The following is a 23,929-nucleotide window of genomic DNA, read 5'->3' on the forward strand; positions in this document are numbered from 1 at the left end:
TTTTTTGTTGTTGTTGTTTGCTTGTTTTTGGCAGCACTGGGGCTTGAACGCAGGACCTCATGCTTGCTAGGCAGGTGCCACACCTTTAGCTCATGCTTACCTATTTTTAAGTGTCGTTCAGTAGTGTTAAGAACACAACGTTACACAGGCATCACTATCACCCATTTTCATCTCCCTTTAAACACCGAGGCCCTGCCTCCCTGTCCCCCAGCTCCTGGCAGCCACCCTGCTTTCTGTCCATGAATGCCCATGAATGTGACTAGTCTAGGTGGTGTAGAGGCTGGGTAGTTCAGGTAGTCATACTGAATTGTCTTTTTGCTGCTTTTTCCCCAGCACAATGTCCTCAGGATCATCTGCGTTGTGGTATGTGTCAGAATTCCCATGTTCTTTTAAGGCTGAGTAATATTCCATGGTATAGATATGTGACTCTTTTTTTTTTTTTAACCCCTAGGTTGCTTCTCTCTCTTGGCTATTGTGAATAATACTGTTATGACAGTGGAAATATCTATTTTAGTCCCTGTTTTCAATTCTTGGGGATACAGACCAGAAATGGAATTGCTGGATTACATGGTAATTCTATGACTTTTTTTTTAATGAGGTAAATGTTAATTTTGTTTAATTGTTTTTACCTTTTTATTTGCACATACTAGTTGTACAAAGGGGTTTCACTGGGATATTACCATATATGCATAAGATGAACCTCATCAAATTTACCCCCTCTGTCACTTCCCTTCATCCCCCTCCTCCCTAACACATCTTAACAGGTTCCATTGTTCTGTTTTTATACATGTGTATAAAGTACTCTGACCACGTTCACCTCTCCTTTTGCCCTCCCCTCCCACTGACACCCACTCCCAAACTGAACCTATTTCATTCCTTTCATTCATTTTTAAAGTCTAAATACTTTTTGAGAACCTGTCAAACTGTTTATCACAGTGCTGCAGAGTTTGCTGTCAGGCCAACAAGAAATCCTCCTTTGGGCAGGGGCACAGTGCCTATAATTATTAAACATGAATTCAATTAAAAAAAAAAACAGAAATCCTCCATTAGAGCCAAAATCCCTGCAGCCTCTCCACCCTCACCAAGGCCCCTTCTCTGCCCGGGGAACTCTGGGTTTTGCAGTCAGTCTGGGAGAATGTAGGCTAATGTAGAAATGGTTTGGGTCCTAAATTCGTGGATTCCAGCATAACCATGTCAGACTAGTGGGATTTGCCAGGAACCCCCCAAGTCTACAACAAAATGCCATGCCTCAACGTGAGTGGCCTTGTCAACTCCAGACAGTGCCCCCACCCCAACTAGTGGGCCCCTCAGACTTATTGAGCCCTCCAGGTGGGGGCTTTGGGAGGTGCAGGCATGGCAAACTCCCTCCCTCCTCAGAGCCCAGCTGGGGGAAAAGACCTCCCATTCCACCTTGTACTGCTAGGGGCAGCCAAGGCAGAGGATCCAAGTTCGTGCCCCCCCCCCCACCTTCTGTAGTGCTTTTGCGCGGCAAAGCCCGCCAGCATGAAGCAGCATTCACCCCCGTCCCCCTCCCAGCTACTCACGTGGGCTGGTGTGAGCCAGGAGCCCAGCGAGTTTCCCACACTTTGGCCCCATTCACAGTGTTAAATGGCCCACAAAGGCCAGGCGTGTGCCTCGGAGGCCGCCTGGGCTGCCATCTGGCCCGCACTCGGGGAGGGAACCAGTCTTTCATCCGGCTGGGATTTAATCCCACTCATTTCATATTTCCCACAACTGAAAATTGGATCAAAGCTGCTCTGGTTGGGGGGGAGGAGGGAAGCAGCCCCCCCCCATGGCCCACCCACCACCCTCACCCCCAGCAGGCTGCCTTCCTGGCCCACCACGGGTGGGCGGGCAGTTGGGGTGGGGTGGAGGCTGGACCACATCTCCTGGCACGTGTCTCCTTTGGGCCCAGGAGCTGGCTTGGGGGAGGAGACCAGGAGAACAGGACAGAGCCCCAGTCAAATGTCCCCTCCAAGGCCTGGGGAGAGCAGGTCTGGCCAGGATGCCACTGCCCCCCACACATCTGGGTGCAGCTGCCAGCAGCCAGGCAGGCCATCAGGGCACACTCACGTGGGTTCAGAACCTGTTTCCAACCAGCAGAGGTCGTAGCCAGAGGCAGCCTGGGTTCAGGGCTGGTGAGCCCTCTGCCAAGAACCTGCAGAGTTCTGGGCTTGGGCTGGCACACAGGTGACTAAGTCACCCTGCTGTCCCCCAGAAAGCCCACATCCAGGACATATCCAAATGTGACTTCCACCTAGCACGAACCTCTCTGGCTGGCTGCAAAAATATAGCTCCACTGAGCATCACTGGGTCACTTCTTACAGTCTGTGGGGCCCGCCTGCCCATCCCCACAGTGCTAACCACTGCCAGCTCTTGGGGCTGTGGAGGCCAAGACATGGGCCTATGGCCTGGAAGCTCATCTCAGGAGTTGCAAGGTGCCCTCTGCTCTTTTACATCAAACAAAGGCCAGAGTGTCATGCTAGGATCCCATCTGCTCAAAGCTCGGGGTGATGTGGGTGGTGTGGGGTCTGGGAGACAGGTGAGTACGGGCACCCATCCTAATGAATAGCTGACCATGCAGGGCCATTCTGTGCTGCCTTAAAGCAAGCCTTTCCTTGTCCTGGACAGGTCTATCTGCAGGTAATCAATGGCTCCTTGTGCTGAGGGACTCCTGATGCCAGGCCCACCAAACCTCATCGTAGCTGTGGGTCAATGTCAAGACATGGGGTAAAGCACGTATCTTGATCAGATCCTTGATAAGCCCTGAAATTCCCAGCCACATTCAGATGGGCCTGCCATCCATCTGGGAACTCAGATCCTGGGTTTAAACTCAGGCCCAAGTGTTCTGACCAGCTCTGGCTCTGGGGTTGAGGTCCTCCCTTCCACTTGCCCCCAATCTGCTCCTAGGGGGCAGCTCTGGCCCCCTCTCCCTCAGTCCTGGTAGGACCACTGGACTCCTACCAGCTGCTGAGAATCAGAGGAATTTGACTGTTCCAGGGGTGGGGGGAGTGGAGGGGGGGGTCCTGGTGGCCAGAGTAAGACTGGCCCCCAAAGACACCAGTGGCGTCAAGATTATCAGCTCCTCTCAAGGGACCCTAGGGCTGTGTGGACTCTGATTTCATGTCTTCCCACAGGCAAAATGCTTGAGGAAAACGAACTGCAGGTGCCCCCAGGCTGTGCAGAGGGATGACGTGCTGTCACTCATCACTTCCCACCGCATAAGCAGTGACCACACCTGCGCACAGGAGCTGGGGCTTCCTGCTCTGGGATGCTGTGGTGGGACTCCAGGCCAGATTTAGGGTGGAGAGAGGACAGAGGGCACTTGATGACCCTACAGCAGCCCTGTCTGGTAAACTGCTAGGGCCAGGGTGGTGCAGGGACTCCTGGGGGGCTTCTAGGTGTGGAACTTGGTGCTGGGCATTTCACATATCCTGGCTCCCTGAAGCTGCCCAAAACTAGCCAGGGAGGTGTGCCAGCCTATTTCTAACTGCAAAGAAGTCGCCAGTCCCGGGTGACAGTCCAGAGACTGGCAACAAAGGCCAGTAGGGCTGATCCTGAGATCTTAGTCCCTCTCTCACCCTCCATCTGTGGACGGGTGACAGAGCACCTGTTCCAGGACAGTGTGGCCCCCTCTGTTCCCTTTGCCCGGGCAGCAGGTCCCCATCAGGGAGGGTGCCCGCTCCCCTGGAAGCCGCTGCACTTGTTAATTCTACAGCTTTCTCCAATCTGCGCCTGTGGCCTCTGCCAGCCAGCAGTGGGGAGTCGCTGGGGAGAGGAGGGGCGCGGCTGGGGGGGGGTCGTTCCTTCCTGCCCCCTCCCCCTCCCCGCGGCCTGGGAAAAGGCAGCATATTGAGGCTCGGGGCTCCCAGCATCAGGCCCCGGGATGCTAATGAGGGCAAGCGCGTTCCCACAGCCCGGACATTGTGCCGCGCGGCCCACCTGCTCCTCGGGGAGCGCCCATTGTGCCCGCGCCAATTCACAGGCAATTTAGCGTGCGCTAATGGGCCGGAGCCTTTGTGCGGCCCGCGCCGCCATTGGCCGCCGAGTGTGGGAACAGCCGCGGCGCCCGGGCCCCAGGCGCCAGGCCGCCGTCCGCGCCTATATAGGGCCGGCGCACGGAGCTGTGTCCGCGCCAGCCCGGGACGCCTGGCCCTGCCTGCTCCGCTCCGCTCGTCTCTGGTCTCCTCCGCGGCAGGCATGGCTCCCAGCACCGTAGCGGTGGAGATGCTCAGCCCCAAGGAGAAAAACCGAGTAAGTGCCAGTCCACTTGGCGCGCGGTCGCGTCCCCCGTGGCCCCGGCGCGCCGTCGGGTCCCCCATGGCCCTGGCCCTCCTGACACTTCTCCTTCCCGCAGCTGCGAAAGCCGGTGGTGGAGAAGATGCGCCGGGACCGCATCAACAGCAGCATCGAGCAGCTGAAGCTGCTGCTGGAGCAGGAGTTCGCGCGGCACCAGCCCAACTCCAAACTGGAGAAGGCCGACATCCTGGAGATGGCCGTCAGCTACCTGAAGCACAGCAAAGGTGAGTCGCGCTCCCCGCGCTTCGCCCCTTCGCCCGAGCCCCGGGCCCGGCTTAACGCCGCCTTGTCTCCCTGCAGCCTTTGCCGCGGCAGCCGGCCCCAAGAGCCTGCACCAGGACTACAGCGAGGGCTACTCGTGGTGCCTGCAGGAGGCCGTGCAGTTCCTGACGCTGCACGCCGCCAGCGACACGCAGATGAAGCTGCTCTACCACTTCCAGCGGCCCCCGGCTGCGCCCGCAGCGCCCGCCAAGGAGCCCCAGGCGCCCGGAGCTGCGCCCCCGCCCGCGCGCTCCTCGGCCAAGGCCTCCGCCGCCGCGCGCCAGCCCGCCTGCGGCCTCTGGCGGCCCTGGTGACCTGGCGACCGATGGACGCCCCACGAGAACCAGAGGGCGAGCCCGTACCTCTCGCGAGTAGGGAAGACCTTCCCAGCCGCAGTCCAGCCCCAGGTTGGACGCACCCTTCCCCGGAAGGCTCCCTCTCTAGGCTGGCGGGCCAGCAGGAGGGTCATTCTCAGAGAATGTGTGTGCAGAGGCGTTGTCATTTTAGGATAATCAAGGCCCACCTTCTGCCAAGTGTCTGACCCCTTGGGGTTGTTCTGTGTTTGCATTTCAGCAAGTGACTTCTGGGAAGTCCCCGGTCACCGGGGTTCTATGATATTTGTAGGGTCAGGGGCTTGCCTGCTGGCACCCCAGCCTGTAGAGGACTTTCTTCAGGGCCCGTTGCTGCTGGGCAAGCACACCGCAGGCGGGCCGTGCTGTGGGCACACTTGCCTTTTGTGAAGGCGGAACTCCAGGTGTTATCCTCATAGGAAAGTAGTTCAGCCTGCATGGACACCAAGGACCATGGGTATGGTCACATGGGCTTGGTTGTCTGGTGGGAGCTCATAGTGGGCTGTTTGGGGAGGGTGGGGGTCTCCTTTATGATCCTTAAAGGATTTCTCGTGTGGGTGGGTGCATGTGGGCACGACTTTGTACTTAGAATTTAAACTCAGTCACGTGGGAGTCCACGGATTACTCTGAAAGCATCTAATAAAATCTGTCAAGACCTCCACTGTCTGTGCCTCACATCTGTTCTTGGCAGCCACAGGGTGGCCTGCAGGGGTGAACCAGTGTAGGCCCTACTATGCTATGAAACCATGGTGGGGAGGGGTGCTTGCCATTGACCCTCTGGACACAGGAAGAAGAGCTGGGTCCTGACTGAGGGAAGTAGGGAGAGAGGGGAAGTGAAGATGAAAGACACAGTAGCAGAGGAGAGGCAGGAAGGGGAAAGGCCCGCAGAACTGTTGGCTCACTGTGCAGAAGAGACCTGGGTGTCTGCCCCAGCTTTTCACTAGTTCCCCGTTCCGGGTGGGGGTAGGGGTGGGGAGCAAAGTGATAGCTACAGGACCTTCAGCTGTCCACTGAAAAAGAACCAAGGGCCACAGTGTATCTCTTGCTACAACAAAAATGGACTTGGCTGGGCCAAACAGGAGAAAACATTTGCATTTGCCCCCAGCCACTGCCCCCCCACATCCATGCTCTAAAGCACTTATCCCAAGGTGCCCCCAGGGTACTTGCTTGGCTAATCCACAGGTGCCCGCCCCACAGGCTGGCCAACCATGGCAGTGCTGGCATGAACCTACTAGGGGTGATCTTTTGCTTCAGAAAGGGCAGTTATTTTTAGGCAGGCACAGTGGGTGAGTCTAGAACCACAGTTCCCAGATGCCTAGACTCCTCAAAGAGTGGGAAGGAGCTGGGTGTGTCCACATATTTTCTGAGTGACAAGTCACAGACATGGGAACCAACCTGCTCTTGTGCCTTCCTGATCAGTACTTCTGTCCCCCTCCCCCCCACCTCCTGTCCTTTTCTGTCTATTCTGCAGAGAATACCTGTGCAGGGCACCACTCCAGTCCACTAGCCCAGTGACTACCAGTGGCCTCTTGGGGTCCCTGCTGAGCCCCCAGGGTGTGGTGAGCAGAAGACAGAGTCCCCATTCATTCTGCATGCTTATTGCACAACAGCAATACATCAGTGATTCTCCAATCATTGGTGAGAGGCAACTGCTGCCCTTGTGGCCAGGCACACCCTGATGCCAGAGTCTGAGCTGTGAGGTCCTCACTCTCGGGAGCAGACCTGCCTGCCAGCAGTGGGCTCACCCACACAGAGCAGTATACCCATGCCCTAGGAAGGCACAGGGGAGGCTGTCTCCTCCCTGAAGCTTTGCCTGACATGCTGAGCTGGGAGTCTGTGCCCTCAGGAACCTGCCAGGCACCTAGTGACATCCTCAGCTTGCAGACAAAAGCTAAGGGCCAGACACTAAATGACCTGCCCAGAGTCACCAAAGAGGCAGGTGCTAAAGGGTATGTTGTCTGACTCCAACACTGGGCTCTTTTCCAAATTGCCCAGGGCTTCTGGAAGACATGTCTTTCTCAAGGGGCTCCAGCCAGCCAAGGCTCTATGTATGACTGACCCTGGAACCCTGCCCTGCCCCCACTTATACCGCCGTTCTTCATGGGTTGCTTCCTTAGCTTGTTCCCTGCAGCCTTCCAGAATCCCTGTCTTGCCAGAAGGTGTCCTCTTCCAGGCAGCCTCCACTCCTTTCGCCCTGCACTCTGCAGACTGCCGTTCAAGTGCACAACTCCCCCAACTGCAGGTGCATGACACACGGGGCTGGGGACTCCTTGAGTGCAGGGTCCTCAACTCCTCCAGTTTGCATGAGAATCTTAACACTGAAAGTCCACGTTCCTGGGGAACACGGATGACATTCCGCAGTTTGCAGGGCAAAGTTCACAGCAGCAAGTACCAGACCCAGGGGGCCTCCTGGAAGAGGGCTCAGAACACTAGGTCTAACATCTGGCCAGCTCCGCGAAGGAACAAAAACATTCCAGATGTTCTGTGTTGATGCGCCACCTCTGGGGGATTAACAGCCCACTCCTCCACAGTCCGGGTGTCCCCAGCCCTAGTCCTGCACAGGCGGGAGCCGGCCCTCAAGCGGAGAGAGGCGGGGCGGGGGCGGGGCTCATTAGCATAATATATGCGCGCGGGGCGTTTAGCAGTCAAATATATGCGCATATATCTCCATGGCTGATGAGGGTGGCCGGGCACTTTCAAAATGGCGGAGTGTGGAGCGAGCGGCGGCGGGAGCAGCGGGGACAGCCTGGACAAGAGCATCACGCTGCCCCCCGATGAAATCTTCCGCAATCTGGAGAACGCCAAGCGCTTCGCCATCGATATAGGTAGTCGCGGGCCGGGCTCTGGAGCGGGAGACCCGAGCGGCGGCGCGGGCGGCGGGCGGTGAGCGGGGGCGGCGGGAAGGACGAAGGGCGGGGGCGCGGGCCGCTCGCGCAGCCCCACGGGTCGCCGCACTGCCCCACGGGACTTGTAGTCCTCGGGGCCCTCCTGCTTGGGTTAGTGAGGAGCAGCAGGACTACAGTTCCCGGCAGGCACTGGGCGGGCAAAGCGAGGAATGCCGGGACTCGTAGTCCTCTCGGCCACAGCCGGAGGTTGGGGGCGCCTCAGAAGGCACGGCTGGGGACATGTTCTTCGGGAAAGACCCCAAAGCCTGGCCGGCTACGGCTCTCGGCACAGCCCTTCCGCAGCCCAGTGCGCGCGAGCCCGGCTCCCTCGACAGTTGACAGCTGGCGGGAGTCCACCCGATGTGGACGCGAGACCTGGGAACTCGCGCCGCGCTCTGGATGAAAAGCCTCCCCTCCACCCCGACCGCGTCTTCTCGGGGTCTTGGGGGGCCTGTATACCTTCCGCCTCCTCAGGCTTCGCCAGACCTTCGAGCCACCTTCTCCTGCGGGCCTGGTGGTTGCTGGCCTAAGTATTGACCCGCAGGAGGCCTGTCCTACACTCCTCCCACGCTGGGCTCCCGCACACCTCCCAGCAAGCCCCTGAGGGGGTGCTGGCATCGCCCGTTTTGCAGATAGGGACACTTAAGACACTCAGGAGTGGCTCACGGTCACCCGGATGGGAACCGGCCAACTCTCACCCATTCTGCTCCTCCGTCTGTTTCAGGTTGGGTGGATTCCTAGGGGGCCTTGCGTCGGTCTCCTGCAAGCTGTTAGCCTGTGCGCAGGTTGATGCCAGCGGGGGACGTGAAGCCCCAGGAGAGCCTTCTGTCTCTGGGCATCCTCTTGAATGAATGGGTGTGCTACAGACTCCTTCTGGCCTCCTTGGCAGAGTTGGGCAGTGGCAGGCTGGTCTCCTCTGCTGTTTGCCTCTTGGACATTGAATGCATTCCCTGCCCTCATGTGTCTGAAATCCCCCATCCCGGCAGGAGTGTACCCTTCTGGGAAGCCGGTAATGATGAGATCCCACCTTGCAGTGGCATCACCGGTGGTGCTTTTGGGGGGCTTGGCCTGGTGGCAGGTGAGATTGCACATGAGAAGCTTTTTGGAGAAACACCTGACAGATTGGTGACTTCTAATGTCAGTCTGGAGGTGGTGAGCTTGCAGGCTGGGTGGAGGGGGTGGGTACTGTCCACAGCCAGACCTCTCCAGAGGCAGCCCTTCCCCCAGGCTTCTGAGACCTTCACCACAGTGAGGCACATGGATTGAAAGGGTGTGTGCTTTCTCCTGTCCCCTTATGCATAGGGGTTCTGTTTCGTGGGAGCAAGTCAAAACTAAATGTATCTGAAAGGCAGTCACATTGACTGACACCTAGGGGACAGCCAGGGAAATGGAGCCCTAGAGGCCAACAAACAAATAGCCACAGAGCCAAGCTGTGGTGGGAAGGCTGCCCTAGTCCTTAAGGGTTCTGGAGCATGGGCCTACTCTCCAGGGGGTTTCTTGGCAAAAGGACACTGCTGGGATATTTTTAGTATTTACTTCCCCTGAAAGCTCCCCCTGGGTCTGGGTCTTAAAAGGATATACTTATTGTTGGTGAGGACAGGCCTTTTGTTGCTGCAGCTGATGGAAGGTCATAGCTCAGGGTGGGGATCCTCAGACCAGGCACACAGGCATCCACAAAGCCAGTGTGCTTGTCAGCAGCGTTGTTTAAAAAGAGCCTTCTCCCATTTCCTCTTCCCTTACCCAAGTCTCTGGATCCAGGAAACTGCACCTACTTTGTATTCTTGGCGAGCCCTTTTTCTCTTTCATATGGGGACACTGATGTCAGCTGGGTTGATTGACTTCTTTGAAAGCACTAGGGACATTTTGTTTATCAAAACATACTGGAAGCTCTGACCTGACTTCAGGTTTCTGCAAGCGGTGGGGAGGGTCCCATTGGGAAGGAAGGGGTCCCAGGGCAGTGGTGTGTACCAGGTTGCCTGCCCTTCCTTGGTGTCCAAAGTGGAAAGACAAGGCAAGAGAAAGTAGCAGAAGAATGGCGCCTGGGCCTGGTGTCGGGCAGGTGACTGCACCTCTGGGAAGCCCCACCCCCCAAGTCATCGGGTCACTTCAAGCCTCAGAGCAGAGAGGGCTAGCTCCCAGAGGCCACAGAGAATGTGCCTAGCCAGCTTTGCTGTGCGTCAGCACTTGTCAGACAGGGACCCCTGGCCACATCTGCTCCCTGTCTGGTGGGGAGCAGGCAGCTACAGCTTCATCTTGACTGATTTTTTTTTGGTGGGACTGGGGTTTGAACTCAGGGCTTCGCACTTGCAAATCACGTGCTTTACGGCTTAAGCCACACCTACAGTTCATTTTGCTCTGGTAATTTTGGAGATGGGGGGGTCTCTTGAACTATTTGTCTCGGCTGGCCTTGAATTTTGATCCTCCTGATGTCAACCTCCCAAATGGCTAGGATTATAGGCATGAGCCACAGGTGCTCAGCTGACAGACTTCTCAAGGCTGGACATTGTGGAGGTGTTACAGAAACCATTCTGCCCGCCCCACTGGCAACTTCCCCCACCCCACCCCCTTCCCACCCCAAACCCCAGCATCTATTTTAGGCATGAGTTAAAGGTTCTGTGACCTGGGAGTTTGTCTGTAGTAACTTCTGGTGAGTCTCTTAAAATCCATCTTCATGCCCCTTTGGAGCATGTATCTTCTTAGGAAAAGATTTATTCAAAAAGGGGAATTGGACAACAAGCATTTAGTGAGACCCTGGGTACAGGCCAGGATTGGGGGCATAGAGGAGGGATCCAGAGGCTTAGGGCGACCATGGGCCAGGGAATGAGATTAAACCTGGGACATGTTCACTAAGCCAAACATGGGTCTGTCTACGGCCTGACAAACAAGGCTACTAGACTGTCAGGCAGGGAGCTCAGATGGGACAGGCTGCCGTAGATCTCAGAAAAGGTGGCTTGATTTTATTAAGTTGGAGCACTTTGCCTTTAGACACTTATGTTTCCAAATCTGTGTGCAGACCTGAGTTCTGCTCTCATGTATTCTCTTGGTATTTTCTCACAAAACAACCTTGTAGAAAAATAACTGTAGCCTTCTCACTGTCCTAGTGAAAGATTTTTGCCTTGTTCCTGTCAGGCCATGTGAGAAAAGCAGTTTGTTGAAGTCTTTTCATAGTTCTGACCTTTCTGTTTTTCCTGTCTGTCATTGGAGGGACTCTGAATTTGTGAATACAGCTGTAGCTCCAAAAGTGCCTTTTCTCTGCCTGGAAGGCCTGCCCTGACTTATCTCTGGCAATGCCTCCTCAGGGACTCCTGGTAGCTTTTTCTGAAGTGTGTCTCAGGCAAACAGGCTTCTTGCCTTTACTGGAGCTCACCACCAGCTCAGAGCACCCTGAGGGGCAAGAGCTGTTTTCTGGCCCTAGTCCTTACCTATTAATGAAAGCCACTTGCTGCTCTCTGTGCACCTGAGAAGATGCTCTGTGTTCTGCCTGCCCCACTTGTCGTGATGGGTGGCTGACCTTGCATTTCTTTAAGTGAAAACCTTCTGGATGCCTTAGCTCATTTCTTTGGGTCACTGTCAAGATCAGAGCACTTGCACAGGATGCAGGATGTCTGCCTTTCTGCTGTAGGATTTTGTGCATGCAGGAGGGAAATCTTGAACTCAGGGTGGCTAGGGACTTGAGGGAAAACAGAACTTCTAAAGGAAGAGGTGTTCTAATTTGATGGTTCATTTCTTCCTTCCTCTGTTTTGTGCCCACAGGGATTTTAAGTTCACATAGCAACAAACGCCTTGTCCACAGAGATTCCAGTCCTCGAGGAAGAGGCCGTGCACTGAAGTATTGAAATTCCCCAGAGAGCTCCTCGGAGGACGGATCTCCAGATCTTCATCCCGGTTCTGAATTTTGCTCGGTTTGTGTCTTCCCCTTGTAGGTGGATCCTTAACCAAGCTGGCCTACTATTCAACAGTGCAGCACAAAGTGGCCAAAGTGAGGTCTTTTGACTACCCAGGAAAGGTGAGCTTCATGGCAGGCAGGTGGCCACATGTGTGGATGGTTCTACAGTGAAGAGTGATCACTTCTCTGTGGCCTTGGACTTGGCGTTGTCACTTTTCATTTGTTGTCCTTCTGCTGCTCATATACATCATCTCTAATACTGATGACCTTCCTTTGCTCAGTTTCCCTTCCAACCTTTATAGGAATAGCTCCTCGTCCCCACTCCTTGGAAATTATTCTTCCCAGCTTGGGTTTTTCAGGTCTCAGATACTCCCCTCACCCCCACCCTGCCCAAGGACTCTGCCTTGGGTCCCAAGTTGACATCAGCATTATTTGTATTTTATGGATGACGCAATTGCCAACACACTGGGGTTGGGGTTCTCACAACCAGATGGGTTTGTTGCCTCCATACCCCATGCAGACTTCCCAACTTATTTCTAGGACACAGAGCAGGACCACGAGCCACCTTACGAGATCTCGGTTCAGGAAGAGATCACAGCTCGTCTGCATTTCATCAAGTTTGAGAATACCTATATCGAAGCCTGCCTGGACTTCATCAAAGACCACCTGGTCAACACAGAGACAAAGGTCATCCAAGCAACAGGGGGCGGGGCATACAAGTTCAAGGACCTCATTGAGGAGAAGCTGCAGCTGAAGTAAGTGGGGGCCGAGAAGGGAAGACACGCAGCCTCATGCTGGCTGCTGTGGGTGTGGTGTGGACAGGTGGAACTGGACCCTCTGTGCAGTTTCTGGTGCTGTATGTGAGTGGGGCCATGGCAGGGGTTGCTGCTGAAGGCAGAGCTGTCAAATTGAGAAGCCAGTGTCCAGCTTGCCAGGGGGCAGCATATCCAGGTGGACCTTAGGCATAGCCTGGCTGCTTTTCACCATCACCTCCAGTTGCTCCATGGTTTGTCTCCTTTGGGGCTGGGACTGCTCCAAGTGGCTGGGCTTTTTCCCTTCCAGAGTGGACAAAGAAGACGTGATGACCTGCTTGATAAAGGGGTGTAACTTTGTGTTGAAGAACATCCCTCACGAGGCCTTCATGTATCAGAAAGACTCCAACCCTGAGTTCCGATTTCAGACAAATCACCCCAACATCTTCCCATACCTCCTGGTCAACATCGGCTCTGGCGTCTCCATCGTGAAGGTGAGACTCTGCAGGACAGATAAGCAAGTGACTCAGCCGCTCATTATACATGCTGTGTTGGAGCTGATGTCAGCACCAGTGCCAGGCACAGGGACAGACCTGACACATTTCATGAAGATGAGGCCTCCAGCCCACAGAGCCATTGTTGGAGGGACATCCGGGTCCTGTTACCAGCATCAGTGCCACCTAGACGCAGCCTTGGAGAGTGCTCCCCCGTGGCAGCTCTTGGGGAGGGGGTGGGGGATGACTGACCATTGTGCTCCTTGTGGCCTCTATGACTGACAGCCGCTTGCTGACTCACCTGCCCTGGCTCTGCCCCAGGTGGAGACGGAAGACAGGTTCGAGTGGATCGGAGGCAGCTCCATTGGAGGTGGCACCTTCTGGGGGCTTGGGGCGCTGCTCACCAAAACAAAGGTATTCCAGCAGTTGCAGAAGGGGCTTCTGGTCTGCAGAAACCTCTGCTTTCCAGGGTCTCTCAGGAAGGGCTATAGCTAGGTTACTGTAACAAGGCTTTTTCAAGGCCTTTGCTCTGACTCTGTGTACAGCCTCGGGACCCCATAGTTGAGCTGCTTGCACTCTGGAGAATGGGTCCAAGCTGCCCAAGTACCACTGGTTAGGTGACCTGCGGCTTCCAATTCACCTTACTGTCTCTGGTCCCATGTGCTAAGGCAGGGCTGTTTGCTCCTGGCCGGCCCAGCTTGCTTCCCTTTAAGAACTTGGTTTCCAGGTTAGTGGGGATCTCACCTGCTGCTTGGCACCTCACCACTCTGCTCTGCCCCTACAGAAGTTCGATGAGCTGCTGCACCTGGCCTCCAGGGGCCAGCACGCCAATGTGGACATGCTGGTGCAAGACATCTATGGCGGGGCCCACCAGACCCTGGGGCTGAGCGGCAACCTCATCGCAAGCAGCTTTGGGAAGTCGGCCACTGCCGACAGAGGTACCTGCCAGGCCTCTGCCCCAAATGGAGGGACTTATGATGACCTGGGTGTAGCCCAGTGATGTGAAGAGATGAGGTCTCCGGTTGCTCTGGAGCCACTCGCACACACCATACTTGCAGCAAGCCTGCTTAGTGCTCACTAGAGCTCGGCAAACAAGTTCTAACAATCTTTGTTTCTGAGGAAATACGAATTAGGAAAAGTGGTTTGTTTCTTTCCCCTTGAAAACAAGTCCTGACACTCAGGACTGAGTCTCACACCCTCAGAGCCCTGCCTTCCCCAGCCCCGGTGCTAACGTCACGCCCTGGGCTCTGTGTCTCCCTCCCAGAGTTCTCCAAAGAAGACATGGCCAAGAGTTTACTGCACATGATCAGCAATGACATCGGGCAGCTCGCTTGCCTCTATGCCAAGCTCCACAGCCTGGACAGGGTGTACTTCGGAGGCTTCTTCATCCGGGGCCACCCTGTGACCATGCGCACCATCACTTACAGCATCAACTTCTTCTCCAAGGTGACTGTGACCCACGTCCTCTCCCAGGGCACAGCTCGGAGCTTGCTTTATCCCCGTTGCTCTAACACCCCCTAATAGCTCCAAAAATGGCACACCCCAGCCAGAATCCATAGCAGACCAAAGGGGCACTATGTATGAGGAGCTGGGAAGAGGGTACATTCGCCATCTCTGGCAGCTGGGCTTCCTGTGAGGACAGGCTCCCAAGAGGCCTAGTGGCCACCTGCCTAAACCTCCCTGAGTCTGTCCCTTCCCTCTGGCCAATTCTAGGCATTCTGCATATTGAGAGTGAGCACATTACTGCTAACGGGCAGTCTAGGACTGTCCCTCACTGATAAGAGCCTCACCTGGGCCCGAGGTGCCTGGGGTCTGCCCAGAAGCTGCAGACTAGCATGTGAGATGGGGCAGTGCCAGCTCTGTGGAGGTGCCCTGCACAAGCAGCCTGGCACGGGCCAGGGCAGCTGGGTGGGAGTAATTTCCTACAAGAAACTTTCCTGTCATTTAGATATCAGTTTGTCCTCTGGTACTTGGGTCCAGTCCCCAGGGAAGTGTATGTGAGCGATTTTTCAGAGGCTGAGGCTGCTAGTGCTGATCAGCTACCTGTGGGCTTGGCCACGGCAGGGAGAAGTCCAGGCACTGTTCCTGAGACATGAAGGCTACCTGGGAGCCATTGGGGCATTTTTGAAAGGAGCCGAGCAAGACAGTAAGTAGAGTGTCACAGTGCACCCCTGAGCAGTGGCAGCTATGCAGGTCTGGGGCCTGTGTTCCAGGTCAGGGCAGTGGGGGTAGAGGGCCTGGGGGAGGGTGGAGAGATGCCTCAGGAAACCACAAGAATGGGTTTTTGTTTTTGTTTTTTGTTTTCTCTTCTATAAGTGCTGAGGATGGAACCCAGGGCCCCACTCATGCTAGGCAAGTGCTCTATCCCTAGACTGCACCTCCAGCCCATGTGTATTGCTTTTTTTTTTTTTTTTTTTAAAGAATTGGTATTTTTAGTGTTTAAATAGACAAATGATTTATCCCTTTTCCTCCCCCACTTTCCCCTTTTAAATCAAAGGCGAGGCTGACACGGTGACCAGCTTCTCGTTTTTCCAGATCCTAACCAGTACAGCTGGGGTGAGAACTATGCAGGCAGCTCTGGGCTGATGAGCACGTCACCGGAGCTGTGCCCTACACAGCGGGCAAGGAGCGGCACAGTGAGTAGTGGCCTGTATGAGCAGCCTGCACGGGCACCTTCTTTCATTCCTGAGAAAAGCCCCTTGCTGCTGTGGGGCTCACCACACAGATGGTTTTAGTCTGACCACACACTAGGTCTTACTTTCTATAGCTGCCAGTAGGAGCCTAGGGCTGTGCAGTCCAGCCCCTCTAGCACAAGAGCACTGGGGCCAGAGGGCGGAAGGCTTCTCCCCAAGCTTGCAGAGCAGGTTCGCAGCAGATCTGCAGTAACTGTGGCCTCCTTCCCTTGGTCTGCGTTCTCTGTTGATGATTTCGTGTTGGTAGGGAATGGTGCCAGCCATTCCTTAAGTCTGTATTGAGTGAGGCCCTCTGTGTCTGGACTTTGGACTTGCCCTAGCCTGTGGTGGGCCAAGTGCTGTTAGGCTGGTGGGCAAGGAGACACATGCCCACGTTCCTGGGTTAGAGCCCACCCGGCCTTTGCCAGCCAGGTGTCCACTGTGTTGGGAATCGTCATTTCACCGGCTGTGAGGCTAAATGACAGCGTATCCCAGTTGGCACCTGACTTGTGTAGCTCAGAATTACCAGGAACTGTGCACATTGGGGAAGAGCAGGTTGGAATGGCGAAGGCAGCTGGTCAAGTGAGGCTGCTGCTAGTTCTGAGGGAAGCAGCTCTCCCTGGCTGATGTAGGGTAGTCCTGCCACACCTTCTGCATACCTGTCCTTCCTGTGGAACAGGTGCAGGCAAGAACTGCCACTCAGAAATGGGGCTTACTATCTTCCAGCCTCAGTTTCTAATCTGTCAAGTGGCTGCTTGGATGCATGCTCCTTAGATTCTGGAGTAAAATAATGCCATGGGCAAAGGCCCTTTTATCAGTGCTGAAGTAGGTACAGGCTGCTTTCCCAGGACAGAGAGCAACGCCAGTGTGGCATCTGAAGCTGGCTCTGCACCCAGCCCCTTGGGATCCGTGCAGCTCTGCACTCGCTGTGAGGCTTGCCACAGAGGCACAGGCTGACAGATGTGTAGGTACCAGGCTTCTCTTTGAGCTTTTCATTGCCAAAGAGGCAGAGCTAAGGTTTGAAGCCCTTTTGCCAGGAAAGCTGGCAGAGCCTTTAAAGACCATGAGGCATGCAAAGTGGAAGGAAAACACGGTAGAAGTTAATGGTGTAGTTAATTAATGGTTAACACAGGTAACTCCTGTACGTCTTTCATCAGTTTGGAAATTCCAGTTCTCTCTTGATCAACTCCTGCCTCACAGAGGTGTTTCCATATTTCACAAGAGTCTCCCCCTGTGGGTCTTACTGTCCAAGTGATCCTGCTCAGAGTGCAGAGAAGGGCCCAGATCCAGGTTTGTGACATGGCCAGTAGCCACCTGAGGGCAATATGAGATGGCCCCTGGAACTGAGGTCACACTGTCACTTTTGGCTGTGCTGTGTCCCTTGATGTTTCCTCTGGCCCTGGAGCAGCTGCTTACTGCATTCAGCATGCTGCTGAGCCCCCAGCCACTGTGCACACACTCCTTCAGCTCCTCCCAATTTGAAGCAGCAGCCAGTGGGGCAAGTGATCATTCCAGAAACACTCGTGTGCTTGGTGCTGGTGGCTGTGAAGTATAACTTGGGGCCAGTGTGCAATGAGCAGCCCTGCAGCACTTTGCAGACAGAGCCTGCATGAGGAGAGGAGGACAGGGCAGGGACAAGAGATGTGTGGGCTCATGGTGGGGACAAGACTGCATCAGGCACTTTGTGAACACTGCAGATTCTTAGCCCTGGGTAGCAGACACGGCGCATGTTCAGGACCAGAGCAGCAGCTCGGGGTCTGAGTGTCATGAGGAAGTGGTATGAGCTGGCACCAGGGCAGTCAGAAGGTCAGCTCAGGAGCCACGGCTGCTGTGGAAATGGGAGTGACACCAGGGGGCAGTGGTGTGAGGTGGGTGTGGGTGATGCAGGGGGCTGGTGAGAGCAGACTTGAAGTCTTTCAGAGTAGATCCACCCCACTGCTAGGCCAGGGGATGAGTCCAAGGCGCTGGCTTGGGGGGCTGGGGGGCTGGGGGGCTGCAGGATGTCAAATTTGGGTCACACCTGTGGTGCAGCGACAAGGAAGGTGGGGATCTCTTTCATTCTTCTAGACAATACTAAAGCTTACAACAGAACATGTGATCTTTCTGAAAACCTGTGATGTTTCCATCTGTCTCTCCTTGTCCTCCCAGTTTGACCTGCTAGAGATGGACCGACTAGAGAGACCCCTGGTCAACCTGCCCCTCCTTCTGGACCCATCCTCCTATGTGCCCGATACAGTGGATCTCACTGACGATGCTCTGGCCCGAAAGTACTGGCTGACCTGCTTCGAGGAGGCCCTGGATGGGGTGAGGGGGAAACACGGCGAGAGGCCTGTGTATCTCTAATGGTTGTCTTGGGAACACCTGGGCCGTTCTGAGACTTGGCAGGGTAAAGATGAGGTGGAGCAGGGCAGAATGATACTTTCCAAAAGCCACATGAGCTGGATTTGAACATGGGGAGGGGAACTCTGTTCCTCAGGCAAAACGTGTCTCCTGGTCTTGTAGCAGGTGAGCAGTGGAGGACGATAGGCAGCTAGGCAGCTAGGCAGCTTTCATAAGATGCCACATGCTTTCACTGGTTGTTGTGCCTCTGCAGAAAGCCAGCCACTATGTAGGTTACTCTGCATTTTGGTGATACAACCCAGACTGGTCTCGCAGTCCTCATTGGCTTCCCAAAGACTGGGGATTGCAGGTGCAATCATACCAGCGATTTCTCTGCTTGTGACACGAGTGGAATTGCACATAATGGAATTGCAGGACCCGATTGTGTTGGTCAGTTTTTTTGTTGCTGTGACAAAATACCTGACAGGAACAACTTACAGGAGGAAGGATTTATTGCCAGGAAGCAGAGAGGGAGAGACAGGAAGGGGGCAAGGCAAGATGACACTCCTAAGTGACAAGATGACACTCCTAAGTGACAAGATGACACTCCTAAGTGACATACTTCCTCCAACCAGGCCCCATTTACAATAAATCCACCATCTCCCAATCGTCTGTTTACATTTTGGATCCATCAGTAGATTAATCCATTGATGAAGGCAGAGGCTCATGATCTAATCACTTCCCCAAAGTCCCACCTCTGAACCCTGCTTGCACGGGGGACCACGTACCTTCAGTACATGATTTTTTGGGGGACACTTTATGTCCAAACCTTAGTGCCTACCTCTGAAGGCACAGCAGTTAGGGTTGCCCCATGGTCCCCATGAGCTCCAGGAGATGTCATGCTTGGCTTGTGTTTTTCTCACCTTTTCCAACACCAGCACTTTGTCTGGTGGCAGCACCAAGTCTAGGCACCATGCTTATGGCTGCCTGTGGGAGGCACAGGGGTCAGAGTTGGAGCAGCAGCTGCTGAACTCTGAGCTTAGGGATTTGACTCCAGCTCAAGGTCCTAGGAACAATAGTTGGAGCACCCACTCTCCCTAAAGCATCAGAGAATAACTGGACATGCCCTGTGTGAGGGACCCAGCCTCAGTCCCTGAGCCACTCATATCTGAGGACATAGATCTGAGCCTTGTGCCTCTCAGTTGCCCATTGAGGCCTGGGAAACCCCGCTTTGTCTCCCAGGGTGGAGGCAGGGCGAATGGCAAGGGGAAAACCCTCATAAATAGCAAAGCACCAGGCAGATGTGCTATCACCATCATTTCTGCAGAGGCCTTGGCTCTTGCTGTGCAACGCTGTGCTTCACAGCTGGGCAGGCCCACAAGCCCCCCATTGGCCTGTGGTTGCTTGGGGGAAATTTGCCTAGGGACAAGGCAGGAAGTCTCTGATCACCTACTGTTGATAGGTGGTGAAGCGTGCTGTGGCCAGCCAGCCTGAGTCCATGGATGCAGCTGAGAGGGCTGAGAAGTTCCGGCAGAAATACTGGAGCAAGCTGCAGACACTGCGACACCAGCCCTTGTGAGTGCTGTATCCCTGAGCTGACCACCTCTTCTGTGCCACCGAGAAGTAGCGCACTGTTAGCATGGGGTCCCCCACTGGCCTGGCAGGGTCCAGATGACGTGGTTCCCTCTGCCTCCTCTGTGCCTCTTGTGGCCATGCACCAGAGTCTCACTGGGCTTTACTGGAGTCTGTGAGGCCTGTCACACTCAGCCATGCCCTGGTTCTGTCCCCAGTGCTTATGGGACACTGACTGTTCGGAGCCTGCTGGACACGAGGGAGCACTGTTTGAATGAGTTCAACTTCCCAGACCCCTACTCCAAGGTGAGCTCCGCAGGCTGTGGTCAGGGCTTCCTCCCAGGCCTCTGACGAATGGCCAGGGCCAGGGTGTGGTATGTGAAGCAGTACCCTGTCCTGCCTAGGCATTGCACGTCTGATAGCAACCATGAGCCCATGGTGGCCACAGACCTGAATCATGGAACTGCAATGACCAGGTGTCAGTGGGCAGCTCTGCTGAGGATCTGGGGGTAGGAGGAAGGGGAACAGATAGGAGGGGCTGGGCAGGCCCACCAAGAGGCACAGCTGCCTGTGTGAGGAGCCGAGTGCCCCTCGGGTCTGCAAGGGCATCAGCCATGAGAAGGAGAAGTTTCTGCCTGCCTGGCTGTCTGCCAGGAACCGGGCCCCTTGACCCCTGTGTCTACTGCCATCCCTCACCATATCCCTACCGACTTCTGCACAACTATGTCTGGGATGGGAGCTCTGGTGTTGAAGATTTTGAGGTTTGGCCAGTGGCACCCTGGGGTCATGTCCTCTACCCTTCTACCTTTGCTGGACTGTGCAGTCACATGACCCAAAGCACTCCTGGGCCTCACCTTCCCAGCGTCTTGCAGATGTGTGCATTGCCCTGAATCAGGGAGTACTTTAACCTGGCACAACCTGGAAGGGTCAAGCCTGAATATTGAACCCCCAACGGAGTGTTGTACTGAGAGACAGTCAGCGCCCTTGTGTCCTCAGCAAGCCTCCCCCATCTTTGGCCCTGTGGGGACAGCACATCTGTGCTCGTCATGGACAGCTTGTGTTTTTCCACAGGTGAAGCAGAAAGAAAATGGCCTGGCACTGAAGTGCTTTCAGAACGTGACACGCTCCCTGGACTCACTAGGTTGGGAGGAGCGGCAGCTGGCCCTCGTGAAGGGGCTGCTGGCCGGAAATGTGTTCGACTGGGGTGCCAAGGCTGTGTCTGAGTAGGTGTCCTTGCCTTTACCCGGCCTGGCCCCTCCCTTTTGCCCTGTGGCTTGTATGTGCCAGTCCCACCCATAGGCTGCACCAGCCCCACTTTGACAGCAAGGGGTACTGTGCTTTGCCCAGGGCTCCAGGCTGCCACTCCCTCTGTGCCGACAGATGCAATGGAGGCCTAGTGGCATAGATTTGAAATTTGAGACTGATATTTTCCGTGGTCAAAGTCCACATTTTCACATACAGTAGAGAAAGGAATTCAGCATGCCCTGATGTGAGATGCGTGTGTACCTGAGTCACATAGGTGCCCTCTATTAGGGTGACTTCAGAGTAAGCCATTTCTGGCCTGATTTACCTTAATTACTGGAGAAGCCGCATGGCAGGTCTCTCAGCCCTTCAAACAGGGCATGCTGGTGTCTCAGGCCCCCTTGGCACACTTGGGTCCACTTGTGTGTTTTGGACACTGTGTTTGAGGGCATTTGGGGAGGGTCCTCGCTGCCAGGCTTGGCTGAGTGGTGTGAGTGGCACTCACCAAGCAGGGACAGTGCCTGTGGCTGCCAGTCATAGGAGGAGCCTGACACTACAGCTCCCAGCCATTCTAGAGAGCTCACACTCAGCTTCAGAATCTTGGCTGTTGTCTTCAGCGGTGTTCAGGGGGCCTCTGTGTCTTGCTGACCACTGGAACTGGTGGGGATGACATAGCCATGAGTCAGGAGCTTAACTTCGTATCCTCCTCTTCCATGCAGTGTCCTCGAGTCTGAGTCCCAGTTTGGGTTTGAAGAAGCAAAGAGAAAATTACAAGGTATGACGTCCCTGTGCTTTGGCACCTTGCATGCAGTGGTCAGTGTCTGTAGGAGAGGTTGGGCAGTGGGCCCAGCATCGTGTGGCTCCAGGAGTGGGAGGACCTCCCTGGAGAGATGAGCCAAGCCATTGCAGTGGCATCTCCTCAGCATTTGCCTGACTCCTGTCCCCCTGTCTCTGCAGAGCGGCCGTGGCTTGTGGATTCCTATAACGAGTGGCTCCAGAGATTAAAGGTATGTGGAGCTGCCTTCCATGCACTCAGGGAACAGACAGACCCAGAGTTTGGGGCCAGGCCCAGGCAGGTGGTCACTGAGGAACATTAGGCCACTGGGAGGTGGGTGGAGCTATCCTAGGAGGCCCGGGACACAGCAGAGCAGGCATTCCTGCCTCTTAGAGTCTGAGGTCAAAAGTCCCCACTCCCAACCTGGAGGCACACTCAGTGAAAAAGTGCTTGCTTAGCATGCTTGTGGCCCTGAGTTCTATTGCCAGTACCTTGCCTGACCTACAGTGACCACTAGTCAGGTCAGGTGGCCTCAGCACCAAAGTCCTCTGGGCCTGCCATGCTGGAAGAAGCAGGCACAGGCTCCCTCGGGCTGCCCTGTCCCCAGCACCTGCCGTGCTTGGGACCCTCAGGCCCCTGGGCCCAGTCCCTCGGGGGCATGGAGTGCGGTGGTGTGTGAAACACTTGGATGCACCTGTTCCCAACTGAACGTCCTGGTTTTGTTTTACAGGGGCCCCCTCATAAATGTGCCTTAATTTTCGCAGATAACAGTGGAATAGACATCATTTTGGGAGTCTTCCCCTTTGTCAGGGAGCTACTCTTTAGAGGGACGGAGGTGAGTGAAGAGGCCGTGTGGGTGGGACCCTTACCCTGGGCTTCTCCACTCTTGGTGGGGTTGGCGCTGCTGTGGGCCTCTGGTGGCGGTAGAATTCCTGCATCCACAGCAGGTAGGTGTGGGCAGGGCTGGGCGGGGAGCCGGACCTGTTGCGGTGTGGGCTGTCGTTCAGAGCCTGGGCTCCAATTGCTTAAGCCCAGGGCTGACCCCAGCCTCCTGGAAAGGTACCTGGGGACAGATGTGATGTCATACCTCATCCATGAGGTGGACAGTGGTGGGGAGGGTGAGGGCACACTCTGAGCTCAGCCCTGGCCCATGTCCTGATGCACCTGTTCTCTCCCAGAGGCCACAGAGCCATGAGATTGCTTGGGGCAGCTGGCCACGCGGTGGGGCCAGCCAGGGGAAACCTGGGTGAACCGAGGCTGCTCCATGCTAGGCAGCAGCCCTGAAACTAAGAGCCTGGGGCCTCCCTGCAGGTCATCCTGGCGTGCAACTCCGGCCCCGCCCTGAACGATGTGACCTACAGTGAGTCCCTCATCGTGGCCGAGCACATCGCGGCCATGGACCCCATCATCCAGTAGGTGCTGGCCAGCCATGCAGAGCGGGGGGGGCAGTCTAGTGGTTGTGGGAGCTGTGTAAAGAGCGTTCCCGAGACGCCCTCACAGGACACTGATCACCTATACTCCACAGCTCTGCGCTCCGGGAGGAGAGGCTGCTGCTGGTGCAGACGGGCTCCAGTTCCCCGTGTCTCGATCTCAGGTAACCCAGGCCTTCCTTTCTACAGGGCAGCAGAAGCCAGTGTTGCCCACTATATTCCCTGACCACAGAACTGGGAAGCCATCTTCCTTGGGACTGTGGGGGCCGACGGGCGGCTGCACTGTGCAGCTCTAAGAGCCTGCCTGACCTTGAGGCCTAGGTGTCCCCACACGGGTGTGAAGCTCTGCCTCCCCAGTCCCCATGAGTCAGTTAATTATGTTCAGTGCTTCCTGTACCAGTTGTGCCATAGAGGAATTCCACTGGTAACCAGTAAGGAAGGATGTGGAACTCTCTGGGAAGGAGTTAGCATGAACAGGAGTGTCCAAAGCAGAGCTTTGACCAAGTGGGAGGAGGCAAGCCGCTGGGAGGCTGGACTTGGACAGGCACCACGTCAGCCCCCACATGGGCACTCCCCATGCCATGTTCATGGCAGTTACTGCCTCCAAGGAAAGCAGGGCTTGGTGTCCACCCAGTGTGCTCAGTACAGGCCATGGCCAGCCCCTCACCCAACCTCACTGCTGCCTTCCTTCCCGAAGCCGTCTGGACCAGGGGCTGGCTGTCCTGGTGCAGGAGCGCGGTGCTGATCTAGTGGTCATCGAGGGCATGGGCCGCGCTGTTCACACCAACTACCATGCAGCGCTGTGCTGCGAGAGCCTCAAGCTGGCCGTGATCAAGAACGCCTGGCTGGCTGAGCGGCTGGGTGGCCGGCTCTTCAGCGTCATCTTCAAGTATGAAGTGCCCGCTGAGTGAGGTGCCTGCTCCCACCAGAACCTGCCCCCATCACTCATCAGGAATGTTTTACTGAACAAGGAATCTACAGTCCACACCAGA

General features: G+C 55.6%; 2 protein-coding genes across 4 annotated transcripts; both read left to right on the forward strand.

Annotated features, from left to right (window-relative positions):
* The first annotated feature begins 4,124 nt into the window (after positions 1–4,124).
* On the forward strand, positions 4,125–5,718 carry Hes5 (hes family bHLH transcription factor 5). The gene is made up of 3 exons (XM_020171467.2): positions 4,125–4,254; positions 4,358–4,523; positions 4,600–5,718. The coding sequence occupies exons 1-3, from the start codon at positions 4,201–4,203 to the stop codon at positions 4,872–4,874; spliced, it is 495 nt and encodes a 164-aa protein (XP_020027056.1). The 5' UTR covers positions 4,125–4,200; the 3' UTR covers positions 4,875–5,718.
* A 1,855-nt stretch (positions 5,719–7,573) lies between these two features.
* Positions 7,574–23,929, forward strand: Pank4 (pantothenate kinase 4 (inactive)). Of its 3 annotated transcripts, XM_020171454.2 has the most exons (19): positions 7,574–7,735; positions 11,719–11,801; positions 12,222–12,436; positions 12,744–12,927; positions 13,249–13,341; positions 13,712–13,865; positions 14,192–14,373; positions 14,992–15,073; positions 15,463–15,563; positions 17,748–17,903; positions 19,381–19,493; positions 19,709–19,796; positions 20,562–20,713; positions 21,452–21,507; positions 21,690–21,739; positions 22,238–22,342; positions 22,819–22,919; positions 23,033–23,101; positions 23,635–23,929. In XM_020171454.2, exons 1-19 carry the CDS (start codon positions 7,612–7,614, stop codon positions 23,846–23,848), a joined length of 2,322 nt encoding a protein of 773 aa, XP_020027043.1. In that variant the 5' UTR covers positions 7,574–7,611; the 3' UTR covers positions 23,849–23,929. The 3 variants fall into 3 exon arrangements, 2 of the variants coding, with proteins under 2 accessions (XP_020027043.1, XP_073937662.1); XR_002212872.2 differs by lacking the exons at positions 23,033–23,101; positions 23,635–23,929 and having other exon boundaries at positions 22,272–22,342; XM_074081561.1 differs by lacking the exons at positions 7,574–7,735; positions 11,719–11,801; positions 12,222–12,436; ... (2 more) ...; positions 13,712–13,865; positions 14,992–15,073 and having other exon boundaries at positions 14,235–14,373.

Source organism: Castor canadensis, chromosome 7 (genome assembly GCF_047511655.1).
Source record: "Castor canadensis chromosome 7, mCasCan1.hap1v2, whole genome shotgun sequence".
In the NCBI taxonomy this organism is placed as follows: domain Eukaryota; kingdom Metazoa; phylum Chordata; class Mammalia; order Rodentia; family Castoridae; genus Castor; species Castor canadensis.